At 40.0% G+C, this 12,778-nt stretch overlaps 1 protein-coding gene across 3 annotated transcripts in view; it reads right to left on the minus strand.

Moving 5' to 3' along the window:
* Window positions 1-241: 241 nt before the first annotated feature.
* Window positions 242-12,778, minus strand: part of lrp4 (low density lipoprotein receptor-related protein 4) — a 163,728-nt gene continuing 151,191 nt past the window's right edge. The window contains exons 31-39 of one of the 3 annotated variants that reach the window (XM_084732582.1): window positions 11,622-11,730; window positions 11,121-11,313; window positions 8,891-9,004; window positions 8,297-8,408; window positions 7,630-7,691; window positions 6,375-6,462; window positions 6,101-6,242; window positions 5,788-5,849; window positions 2,259-2,397 (exon numbers count right to left, since the gene is read on the minus strand). In XM_084732582.1, the coding sequence (XP_084588708.1) occupies window positions 5,808-5,849; window positions 6,101-6,242; window positions 6,375-6,462; window positions 7,630-7,691; window positions 8,297-8,408; window positions 8,891-9,004; window positions 11,121-11,313; window positions 11,622-11,730 (862 nt within the window). In that variant the 3' untranslated portion in view covers window positions 2,259-2,397; window positions 5,788-5,807. Of the gene's footprint in view, window positions 2,398-5,787; window positions 5,850-6,100; window positions 6,243-6,374; window positions 6,463-7,629; window positions 7,692-8,296; window positions 8,409-8,890; window positions 9,005-11,120; window positions 11,314-11,621; window positions 11,731-12,778 lie in introns of all 3 variants that reach the window. The other 2 variants (XM_084732518.1, XM_084732449.1) reach the window with 2 other exon arrangements.

The following is a 12,778-nucleotide window of genomic DNA, read 5'->3' on the forward strand; positions in this document are numbered from 1 at the left end:
CCATAATGACCTGCTCACTGTTCAATATCACTTATATTACACGACTTTGTTAAATACGGCATTCCAAGGTCAGACCGTTGCTATGGCAAACAGACCATCACTGAAATCATTATTAAATTAATATTTTGTGTCAAATCTTACAATTTTTTTCCTAGCTGTATAATAAGCAGGATAATGTGTAGTGAGCAGGTCATTATTGTAAAAAAAAAAAAAAAAAAAAAAGCTTTCAGGAACTCCCACCATCCTTTCAGGGTTTATTTCACAATAACGAGACACTCACTGTACATTATCTTGCTTATTACAAAGTTGAACAAAACAAATCCATACTTTGACATAAAATATTGCTCCTCCATAGCAACGGTCTGTTAAACATAGCAACATTATATGGTCCGTTATTTCTGAATAACAGACCAGTATTATAGACGTAGTTCTGATCACAGACCCTGGAGGAGCAACATAATCATTTTTAAAACATTTAAATTGTTTTTAAATTGATATTTTATTACACCTAAGAAGTTGGGGAAACAACAGTTGTAGAGAATATGGGTGGATAGCTTGGATAAGGGAACATTGGTTAGGACAATGTATAATACATTAATTCTGGGGCTAAGTAAAAAAAACTAAGGGAGGCTTTTTTTTTTTAATTAATTGTTGAACTTGTTAAATTAAAGAGCTTCAAATTCTAAGATTAAGTGCTGTCATAGATAATCATTTACCTGGATAGTAAACCTCAGGAACAATGAAAGAAACACTCGGTGACAGAAAGCAGTTCCAAAGAAAACCCCAGTGTGTTGGGGCAGAAGACATCCCAGAGACTTAAATCTTAACACCTGGGTAAATTAAAAACCATAAATATCTGCATGACTGAACAGCCCTAGGGGTATATGTCTGAGAAAATCTGTTTTTCTGTGATTTGGGTGACCAAACCCAAAATAAAACGAGCGTCACGAACATTTTAAAACCTCTGAGAAAAATAAATAAACAGTTGAAGGAGGAAAAAAAGAACGAAATGTTTGGCACTTAGGCTGTTACTTCATCGTGGCTTCCTCTGCTATGTCAGAGGATCAGCAATGGTTGATATTAAAAAAAAAAAAAAACTAAAAGAGGATGAATGGACTTCTGCAACCATCTGACAGTACCAGCTACAGTAAGTCCTTGTTTGAGCTGTTGGAAGCTGTAAAAAATAAGGAGTCAGAAGCAGGTGGCGTTGTCACTGAGGTCTCCCACCGGTGAGGGCATGTCAGTAAAGTCAAACAAAAACAAACATCCCGTAATTAAGATACATTTCTATTGAAGTGTAAATGCAGAAAAAGAAGCATGGAGACTCTGTGAAGCCCCACCCTTTGGCACTGTCATAAATACAACTCTTGAATACCCGGGTCCTGCTGCGCAAAGTTTCGAACAACAACACTCTCGCCATTCTCTGAAAAGTCAGCAAACCCACTCCACAAGTACAAAAACGTTCATAAATAGAGTTCATAAAGACATGAGTGGCATTAGAGAGAGCGTTGTGGTTATGTCATCCAGGGAGTATGCTGTTTTAGCTTCTTCCAACCCAAAAAAAAAAAAAAAAAGTTCACAAAAAATAAAGATGAAGTCGTACACAGAGAAGCGTTTGTTGCATTCAGAGTCTGCATCCTTGAAAAAGGCTCCAGATAACGCTTGTGTCTCTCTGTTCACTTCTTCTTCCTCCCCAGAGTCCTTTGCTTTCTTGTTCCAGCATGCTCATTAGTTTATCATTTTGCCTAAAGGCAGTAGCACTGAGGGTACTGTTGGAGGACTGTACTGCATGTGTGTGTGTGTGTGTGTGTGTGTGTGTGTGTGTGTGTGTGTGTGTGTGTGCACAAGTAGGACGGAGCCCCAGTTTCAGAGTCAGAAGTGTGTTTACGGGAGCTAAGTTGCAGCTAACCAGATTCATATGTACTGTTACTCTACTGTTTGTACCTATTTCTTTTTGTGTGTTTGTACCAGCTATAAATACAGGTGTGTACGTGTGTGTATTAGGTAATGGAGGTTGAGATAAAGCACGGAGGGCGGGAGGGGTGGGGGCCTCCCTCACACTTCGCTCTCGGTGGAGGGCTTGCGCGTGGAGGCCCAGCCGGTGTCGGGCAGGCTGTGCTGGGCGTGACGCTGCGGGGTGATGGCCGAAGGGGTCAGTGTGGTTATGGAGGAGCATTCGGACGCTTCCTCCTGGAGGAGCTGCTCCGTCTCGCCGTCGTCTAGCGAGGCGCTGCTGGCCTGCAGGGACACGGTGTCCGTGCGCATGCAGGTGTGCAGGCCGCCTCGGGACGGCTTGATCTGTTTTAGGTCATCCCAGTAAAGCTCCTCGTTGGACAGGAGACACACGCCCTCCACGATGCGGATCTTCTCCTTGGTGTAGCCTCCGTCCACTCCCCCCTGGACAACAAGACAGGGTTAGTTAGTCTGAGTGATGGCCTCTACATCAGCAGTTTAACGGGAAAATCCACCCCCAGGTACTCTTCAATCTGCTCAACTAAAGACTCCAAGGAGTCAATTTGTGATTAAATGTATTTTACTTTCAGTGTCCTCACTGAGCTATCAAGATGTGACAGATGGCCTGGCTCTCCTTTATTTCTTTGGTACATGCACTACCTTTCTCTCTTTCTTTAATCCTTAACCCTAACCTTCCCCTCCTTATAAAAAAATCATTACAGTTTACTGATGTTAGAATCAGCTGCACAAATATTCCTAACAACCTGTTAAAGGTGGATTTCCCTTTAAGAATTAATCAGCGACCAACTGCACAGCACTCCAGAACAAGATGTCACCTTCAAACACAACCCATGCACAGCGAGTTGGCTCCTTTTAGTAATGCTGTGCTTTAGTTAGTTTTTCATTTTCTGATTAAAGGGATAGTTTGGATTATTCAAAGTGGGGTCTTCAAGGTACTTATTCATAGTCAGTGTATTATGCACACTAAATGCCAGTCAGCATGACACCATTTTTGAGATGTTCTGCTGTGGATGGCGTCACCAGTGAACGTATTTTGGGCACTTAAAAAAAGAGCACTAAACAATAATTTGTTTATATTTTCCTGTCAGAAAAAGCAGTCTGACAGCAAGGTGAAGACGTGAAAATATTATAAATGTGGTGTGACTGCCCCCTGAAAGTCGATGAGTCGAGTCATCAGTCAGATCCCCCTCTGTTGGCTGGTTGACAAGTTGCTGCTCTTGCTCTTGTGTTCAGAGCAATGAAACAGAATGACAGGATGTTAACTTTACAAACCTAAGTCTCTTAATCACCACAAAACTAACTGTGATGGAAGCAGAGAAGGCCAAAAGAAACATAGGCAGATGACGTGTTGCCATGAGCGGCACGCTGTCAGCAACCAGGACAAAAGCTCCGTGGTGTGCTGCGATTTAATACCTCAACTATGAAAAGGAGACATGCACTTTACTTCCTCTGAAAGTGTGGAAATCTGAAGTCGTCACACGAAGACTTCAGATTTCCACAGGCGATGAAGAAAGATGTTAAAACATTGGTTAAACATACTCATGTAGGCGTTTAGTGTGGTGTTTAACTGAAATAATGGAATGAAACATCTAATCTTTACTTTGAACCGACAAATATGATTCAAATGACAAAATTTGAGTCAGGCACAGCCCTGAAAAATATTGATTTTATTAGGTGGACCTTTTTTAAGTGGCTAAAATACATTTTTCTGCCAAGCCTGACCACAGCAGCACATTGCTTAGCTTCCAACACTGGTACTCCTGCTGCTTCTCCAAACTGGGGGCGTGCTGAGTGCCATCTACTATAGGTAATACACTGACTATGGATAAATACCTCATACAACTTCAATTAAAAAAATCTAAACTATCCCTTTAAGGTGCTACAGGTACAGAATTACCATAAAGAAAAAAACACCAGGCTGTCAGCCCGTGTAATTGGGAGTAAAATCCAATGGAATTCTTTATGGCAAAAAAAGGAGATGGTATTATTTTTCTAGAGCAAATGGGCTTAAGCTACAGTGCTTTATATAACACTCATGGACAAATTATTCAGTCTGCTGCAGAAGGAATAATTTGGACAGAGTTTCTTCATCTCCAGCATGAAAAAGAAGCATGTTGAAACAGCAAAGCAGTTTGGTTCGCATCACTCAGAGTCGGTGTGCTCACCTGAAACTGCTGCTTGTTTGTTTTATTTCACAAGCAGCCCACAAGCAGTCCAGCCACAATATTTCCAATATTTAAAGGAGTCTTTTTTTGACGGCTGGTGCAACGGGTTGCAATAAACAGAGATTTGGAAATGAGTTTAGCCTTACATATATTGCTCGTGATGATAAATGAAACAAAAATCAGACATCCTCCGACTTCTATAATTATTTTCTCTCTCTTTACAAATAGCAACATCTTACATTCAGTAGGAACTGGAAGGGTTTATGGGAAATATAATCCTGAGTTTAATAAAAAATGTCAATTATATCACAATTCTGACAGAGGCTTTCAACTGTCTGCACTGTGCTTGTGTTGTGTAGCTGTTAATAGTTATTTCAAGGCTTCACTATTAATTTCACAATGATATAATCATGTTTAATAGGGCTTGCCTGAATTATCTGAAATTTGAAAAGCTTCTACTGTAGCCATTGGGGTGTTTGAAATCGAAAATCTATCAAAATCAAAAGCAAGATTGGTGATTCTCATTGTATTTTCTTCCCACCACAAATCAGGCACAGTCAAAATGAAAAAGAACTTCAAAGTTCAAAGCTTACTGGAGTCAAAGATGTATTGCAATTTTTTTAATTGACCCTTGCTGCCGACCGTCTCTACGGTTATCTAGCAGTTAGCTCAGTGTTTGCACTGATATCATTTATTTGTGGCAAACAGCATTTCAGACAAGTCTCTTGTGAAGAACGCAGTAAGACGCTGTAGTAACGTTGCATGAATAGGGACTTTTTTTTCTGTTCTGTGGCAGCAAACATAATACACAGCTTTTCAGTAACTATTATGCTTATCTAGCCACATCGCGACAGACTAAAGTGACTTAGCTATTCATTATAGCATGTACTTTTCTTTGACTGCAGCCACATGCTGGCACTGAGGGAGAATCACTTTCCACAACAGCCCCCTGGGTTCAGGTTACAAAGGTTTAAATCAAATTGCAACTCTAAAATTGAAAGTTAAATCAAATTGTGGATTTGGAGAATTTGAAGAGAGGAAGGAGACATTGTGTTGACTGCACCAAAAAAAAAAAAAAAGGCACAAGATTGATAAAAAACAAAAATTGAGCTCTTTTGTGGCATTTACTTTGTATGAAAACCTGTGCACAGAACAGTGCAACCTTGTGAGGGAGCATTTCTGCTCCATGTGCAAAATGTGGTCTGTGAGTGCAAACTCCCTCGCTTGTCAAGTTGACTTTGGAGGTTTGGATAGTCCTCATTAGACTCCTAATTACAATAATTGCAAAGTATAAAGGTAAATAATGACCATGAGTTTGAGGAAGGTTAGTATTGCGCCTCCACAGTCGAAGATTCAAAGCCCCTACATGCTACTGGGGACAGCCCTAATGATGGTGCATACAACACCTTTAACAAAACCTATCCAAACATTTAGATTCCTGGCCTGTTGAATTGTCAGTTTCACAAAAAAACCCTGTTAAGTACAGTAGTATAAACACTGACATGCTACTGATCACAGAGCTCTGAAACAGCACCAAAGAGAGAAATGATTAATCTTGGAAAGCAGGTTGCATGCAGTGAAGGACAGAAGAAATGGAGGAAAACAAAGAAACTGGAAAGGACAGAACTCCTGCATGCTGTGTAACTACCTCTCCACGGGACAAGTGGGTCAAAAGATAAAGGGAGAGAGGGAGTTGTAGGGATGAGAGAGCTGCAGTGAGGAGAGAAAGGAGGAAAGAAAAGATGAGCGCTGATGCCTGGAACCTGCTCGGGTCACATGTTAAAATACTTCAACACAATCAATCTGACCGGAGACAAATAGTAAGGTAATTTGTCTCTGTGGTTACCCACCTACACAGTCTGTGATCATTCTGAGAATATCATGGATTCACCTTAAATCCATTCATCTGTTAAACAAAAAATAATCTGTAATTTCCATTCGGCGATCAGACTGTCCGTTACCTCTTTCTTATATCGAAGCTGGTTGTAAATCGGAGGCTTCTGAGACGCCTCGATCTTCACCTCTTGCGTCGACGTCCGGTATGAGGGGTTACTGTAGGTCAAGTTGCTCACTCCCGGGTCAGCAAACTTTGACTTTTTATGTCTGTCAATCAAAAACAGGAGGGAAACAGCTCATGGTTTACAATTTGAGCTAAATGCTGTGTATCAAATTTTGGTAGTTAGACCCTCTGTTTAAGACCAGGGAGTCAGGAAATAAAGAAACAGAGGAACTGACCTGTAAATGATAAGAGCAGCAATGAGGATCAGAATCGCCAGGATGGTCAGAACTCCACCAATCACATAGCTGATATGAAGTCCTCCTCCTACAACAGAGGGCACAGGTATGAATGAATAATGTGATCACAGAGCTTTGCTTAAAAGGAAATTACAGTCTAAGTTTGTCACAATACTGAAAACTCAAGGTACATACACATAAAACTAAATAAACAGCCATGACCTAAGCATGTGAAAAAGTTGGCTATGAATGACAAATTAATTTGAAAAAGTCTACTTTATATGATGTGTATAGCATTTTTTATTTGTATGAAATGTACTTTTCCTTTTAACTTAAAGTGATTCTACTTGGAGTAGAGAAGCTAAGCAATGTACTGCTGTGGACAGGATCAGGATCATCAAAAATTATTTTAGCAGCCTATAAAAAATTAACATATTCTCTCCACTTTAACTTGCTATCATACGGCCCTTTCCTGAAAGGAAACCACTGTTACATGTGCAAAATATTGCTTTCTCCAAACTAACCACTGGAAATCAAAAAAATCAGGAATTTTACCTCACAGAACACGGGAGCTCCTGGTCTATACCACTTCCTCCATCTGTTACTTAGTATGTGTTGGTGTTTTTGTCTTTCAAAAAAGTTGTTTCGGATTCACTGAAGTCACACCATAACACAAACAAAATAACCAGTTCAGGCAGCAGTAGACCAGCAACTCCAGCGTCACGCGAGATAAAATTACCGTTCTGCTGGTTGAGTGAGAGAGCGCAACATTTGGCTTCTTTAACAGCAGCTTCACATCAGAAAAGCCTGTCTGATTGCAAAGTAAAGCTGTGAAAATATTTTACATATATTGTACACTTGAACCGATACTGATTTTTTTAGGTCGGCCTTTTATGGCTAAAATATGTTTGGCTGGTGACCCTGACCTCAGCAGTACTTTGCTTTGCTTCTGTTCTTGCACTCCTCTTTGCTCCTCCAAACCGAGGGCTTGTCAACCATCATCTACTACAGATGATACCCTACTCCAAATAATTTGAACTATCCCTTTGAGCTATGCAAGGCTAAACACATCCTGAGCTCATCTCTGTACATGACACACATGGACAAAAGTAATACTTTGCTTTTCTTTTTGTTTTTAACTGCATGTAAGATGACAAATGTGAATTTCCCAAATGTCAGATCTGGGTATCAGACCGTTTCTTTAAGACTACAGGCAGTGTGCAGACTGATGCAGAGAGAACTTTTTCACGTTTACCTTGAGAAGCTGTCACCACGTTGCTCAAGCAGCCTTGCTCGTTTATGTTCTTGTCAGTGCAGCTGTAAAATAAGACAGAAACTCAGCTTGACAAGACTTTATATTAACCGTAACGACCTTATTAAATCAAAATGTTATGTAGTTTTTTCTTGGGGCCACTGGGAAGAGTTTCTGTGGTATTACTGCTGGATGAAAACTTAACCGTGTCCCTGTTGAATATGAACAATTACATTATTCTCCTTTGTGGACTGAGAAAATTCTCCAACCTCTTTAGTCTTATAAAAGGCTTGAGAGCACTCTGAATTTCTTTTGAGCAAGAACAAGCATGTTCACTTTTCCAATTATTGCTTTTTCCCACAAAGTAGTTCTTTGAAGGAGATAAACAAAGTTGAAAAGAAGTACTCAAAACAGGGAATCTGACATCTTGTGCAGACAACGTGCTGCTTTTTGAGATAGTTTTGTAAACAAGAGCGATGTGTGATATTCTAAAGCAAAGATGGCAACATCGATGGCAGAGACACGCATCTGCTGCAGAGTTTCTCAGTGGGATAATGTGAAAGTACACTGAGATGTATTAAACAGACTGAAGTTATCAGTAAGTAATCACTTCAAAAAGGAGCTTTCCTATTAAAAAAAACACACAATGTAAGTGGATGAAGTGCCGTACTTGACCAGTGAGGGTCCTCTGTGTGGAGCATCTGTTGGAGCTTTGGGGATCTTGTTGGGGACTGGGGTGCTGCTGGTTCCTCTGGCAGGAGCAGTGGGGATGTAACCTGAAACTGATGAACACGTGCGAATCAGAAGCTGAATGTGCCAGAACATACTAGTGGTTTTGTTCATTTTTTGGTAGTTTTTGGCTGGGTTCATTTTTCTCTCAGTTTGTAAAACCATTTTTCTAAATTATGTTTTGATTTGTGCACTCCAGAAAGAGCCAGTCAAACTGGTGTTGGGTTGTTTTGATAAGACATCTCAAACAAACGTTTTTTTTTATTTTACTTAATCGTGTTTTTTGTTGTGCACTCAAGGGAATATCATTAAAAACGGGTGTTGGTTTATTCATTTTGAGAATGTCTTTCGTCTGGTTTTACAAATGGACTGGGATTACTGTGACTAGAATATTCCAAATATGAAAAGGTCTTACTGGCAAAGTATATGGGATTTAAGTTGAAACATGCAAACACATCACCAAAGTTTTTATTAGTCAAATTTAACGTGATGTCAGCACATACAACAGTCAGGTAAACAGCACAGTCGCACTCACTGGTGGAGCAGGGCCGCCCATCTGGTTCATCCGGGCAGGCGCACACAAAACTGTTGGTCTTGGCGAAGCAGAGGTGAGTGCAGCCACCGTTATTTACACCACAGAGGTTGGTACCTAAATGAGAGGAGGGGGGAACGTTCACAACTGGCACCAAACTGTTTATTTCATCAGGTGGGAATGATGAGGTCTGAAGTTGTCTTGGAGCAAAATAAACGCAATGCAAACTGTTACAAATTGAAATACAATTCAAACTTATTACCAGAGGCTTCTAATCCATGTCATTGAGCTAATTAATATCAGAGTGACAGGAATCAGATTTCTTTTGACCAGCCCTGCAGCAAAAATCTTAACAGTGCCAGAGGAAAGGTTGCTGAAGGAGCCTCTGTCCAATTAACAAGCTTCTTGTAAAACCATGGGACCTCTAATTAAAAGTGTTGGTTCATTTTCATACGGTGCACACGCAGGGAGACAAACACAGAAACGAACAAAATTAATTAGGTTAATTTTTGTTTTGATTTTGTTACTGATTAAATTTGATGTTTATCTTTGAGGCTGCAGTGTGTGTTGCTGTTATGAAAATGTCTTGTTAAGACGTAATCTTGTAGAAAATCAGATAACCACACAGCACTGCATGACTAATGAATATTTTAGATCAAATAAATGATTGTGTTAAATGAATACATTTTCATTTTATTGTGCATTGTTTTTATTATGCTTTGGTACAGTTGGTAATTTTCTTCCTCTGTGCCTAGTTTGTTGTCTGTTTCTGTGGTAATGGTGGCAAACTGACTGGATTTTACTGCTGATTAGTCAATCATATTTTCTTCATCATGTTATATGAACATGTGCAAAAAACACAAAAGACTTCCTGTATTTATACACCTCAATAGGTCCAAAATAAATAACCTGAAGCACCGAATGTGTCAGTTTGACACAAACATGCAGGGAAAGACTCTTCACGGTGCATTCAGGTACACCTGGCACACTCAGAAATCTACATCACTTTGGACAGCAAAGTGCCTGGGCACTCAAAGGGACTTCCTGATGCATTTAAGTGCGCCTCGTAATTTGAGGTGAAACAGTATTAAAAATTCATATCACGATTACAGTGACAAAAACTATCATCAGTATTATCATGGTGTTATTAAACTGGAACTGAACACTGAATACATCTCAACAATTAGAAATGATATCATGTGCAACATCAGTGATTTAACTGATGCAAAACAAGCAAGTTTGTGAGAACTTTGGTTGATGCTGCACAGTATTTATTATGAGTTTTTCATAGTGCTATAATCAAACATACTTTTAATGATCCTTAATACAAACCATCAGGAATTCTACCATCATCCATTGTGAAAATGGTAATGGTTTTACGAGTAACTAAGAAATCTTTACTCAAAAGGTCTCAAAGGTTGTTTAAAATAGGATTAATTTTTTCTTAGTTTCCTTTGTTGAAATACACGGGCCTACAACTGTCATTACTTTCTTGTTTTTCACTGCAATATTTTTAATAATTACATGCTGAATTAACATCAATAACCCATTCATTTCTACTTATGCAGATTTTAAAAATTACATGTATAAAAATATAAATATTCTATTCTTGTACAACAGGTCCAAGTAGCTCTGTGATAATTTTCAGCTTGTCTCACTGCAGCATTTCTTAAAAAAATGCTTACTAAAGTCACATTTAATATGCATATATTTTCACTTCAATATTTGTTTATTTAAAAAGTCATACTGTCATTGCAATGTTGATCAACGTCATTGCACATTGCAGATTTTATTCATATCATGCAGGTCTACCACTCTGAAGTTGGGGTCATTGTATGTCCATGATACCATTTTACCATGATATGGTAAAAAAAAAAGTTGTGATTATTTTGACAGATGTTGTGATTTGATTCAGGATAAGTGGGAATGATCATTGCTGCAATTTTCCCTGCAGCTGGAGAAGAAAATTTGTAGACCTGGACATCTCTGCAGCACTACAGTCCTTCACTATAATGCTGTTTTGTCACAGATTTTTCCTTTTTCAAAAAATTGCAGCATCTGCAATTTGGATGTTGCACTTCTTCATCTTGATATCTTGATAACAGTTTTTCAAGTTCACACATTCATATCAACGTCTGCTGCTTCCGTGTCCTCTCAGAAATGTTGATAAACACCTTGAGGTCTGTGATGTCTCCCATGTCAGCTGAAGGTGTCAGAAGAGAAGCCTCCTTACCTGTCTGTCTGTGAGGTGATACCACTATTATGTCCATGAGGCCCTCCACGTTGGCCAGCACGGTTTCCTTGTTACGGCCGGTGTGTTTGTCCACCCGCTGGATGGACTTAGTCTGCCAGTCCGTCCAGTAGATCCAGCGGTCTTGCTGCGAGAGTCGGGAGAAAGGAGTTAGAGGGGAGGACACCGGCTTCAACTGGGGAGACGAGGGAGAAGAAGAGAGGAGAGGGGAAAACACAGACAAGGAGCAGGGGGATGGGAGGAAGAAAGGGAAGGGAGAAAAGGAGGAAGAAAAATGAGGGTCAGAGTGAAAGGGAAGTAGAAGAAATGGTTAAGTTGAATGGGTTCAGTATGAGTTGGAGGACGGAGACACGACCAGTGAGAGTCACACGGTGAGCCGATGAGTGAAAGAGAGCAGGTGAGTGGAGGAGGCAGCCAGGAGGAGAGGTCAGCCCAGTGACTGAAAGCTGAGGGTAAGGAGGAGGGTCGAGGGGGGGGAGGTACCTGTGTGAGGGCGAATGGGTGGGACACGGGGCTCACGAGGATCTGACGCAGTTTCCCGTTCAGGTCAGAACTCTCGATTCTGTCCAAGTGAGCGTCCACCCAGAAGATCCTGCAGAAAACATCACAGATTCATAAATACACTGTACGTGCATTCTGTAAAAACAAGAATTTAAAACATCCTAGAATGATAAATAGGCACAAGAAAACAAAACTGCTGGGTAAATGAAAGGTTGAGAGGCAATTTTGCTTTTTTCATCTTTAGAAAAAGGTTCAACCGAGGTGCCCTGGTAGCTCAGTGCGCCCCATGTACTGAGGCTACGAGTCCTCTGCAGTGGCCCTGGTTCAATTTTAACCTGTGGCCCTTTTCAGCATCTTATCCCGTCTGTCTCGCACTTTTCCTGTCAGCCTTATGCTATGCTATCCAATAAAGGCAAAATCACTTTACCTTACTGTCAGACAGCATTTTCTGTCAGGAAATCGCCATCATATAAGCCAAATACCCCTCTCTCCAAAGCAACCAGACTCCTTTAGAAAACACATTACATTGCAGAAACACAGGTGCACTGTACTGCTGGGCTACTGCTGCCTCAATCAGTCTCTTTGTTTGTGTTGTCGTGTTCCTTTGTTGAATCTGAACCAACATTTTAAAACACTCTAATCATACAATAACACAAACCCACTGATTGAGGCACCAGTTCTGCAGCAGCTCCTGTTTTCCGTGAAGTAAAATTACTGTTTCTCCTTGAGGAGTCTGGTTGTTAAGGTGCTGCAGGTGAAGAATTACCATAATCAAAAACACCAGGCTGTCAGGCTGTGTAATTAGTAGCATGTTTTTTTGGCACAAAAACAGAGATGGCATTTTTCCAAAACCAAATTAGGTAACTGTACAGCTTTCAAGTGTGTCATTTCTATGAGACTGTTGATTCAACTGTGGTGATCTTTAGGTTATAATTTCTGTTGTTGTTGTATTGAATTACATTATATTGTGTGTTTAGTGTATCCAACTCTTGCACTCGTATGTTCTGTCAAATACACAATATCCTTTAATAAAATGCATTAGACTCAGTATGTTCTGTTGTTTTATATAACAAAAGGCTGTTGTATAATCCTCAGGACTCTCTACTTGTCTTGCAATTATGCTTTCAGATACTTTGATG

The sequence above is a fragment of the Lutjanus erythropterus genome, chromosome 1, assembly GCF_056507025.1.
Source record: "Lutjanus erythropterus isolate fLutEry1 chromosome 1, fLutEry1.hap2, whole genome shotgun sequence".
Classification (NCBI taxonomy): Eukaryota; Metazoa; Chordata; class Actinopteri; order Lutjaniformes; family Lutjanidae; genus Lutjanus; species Lutjanus erythropterus.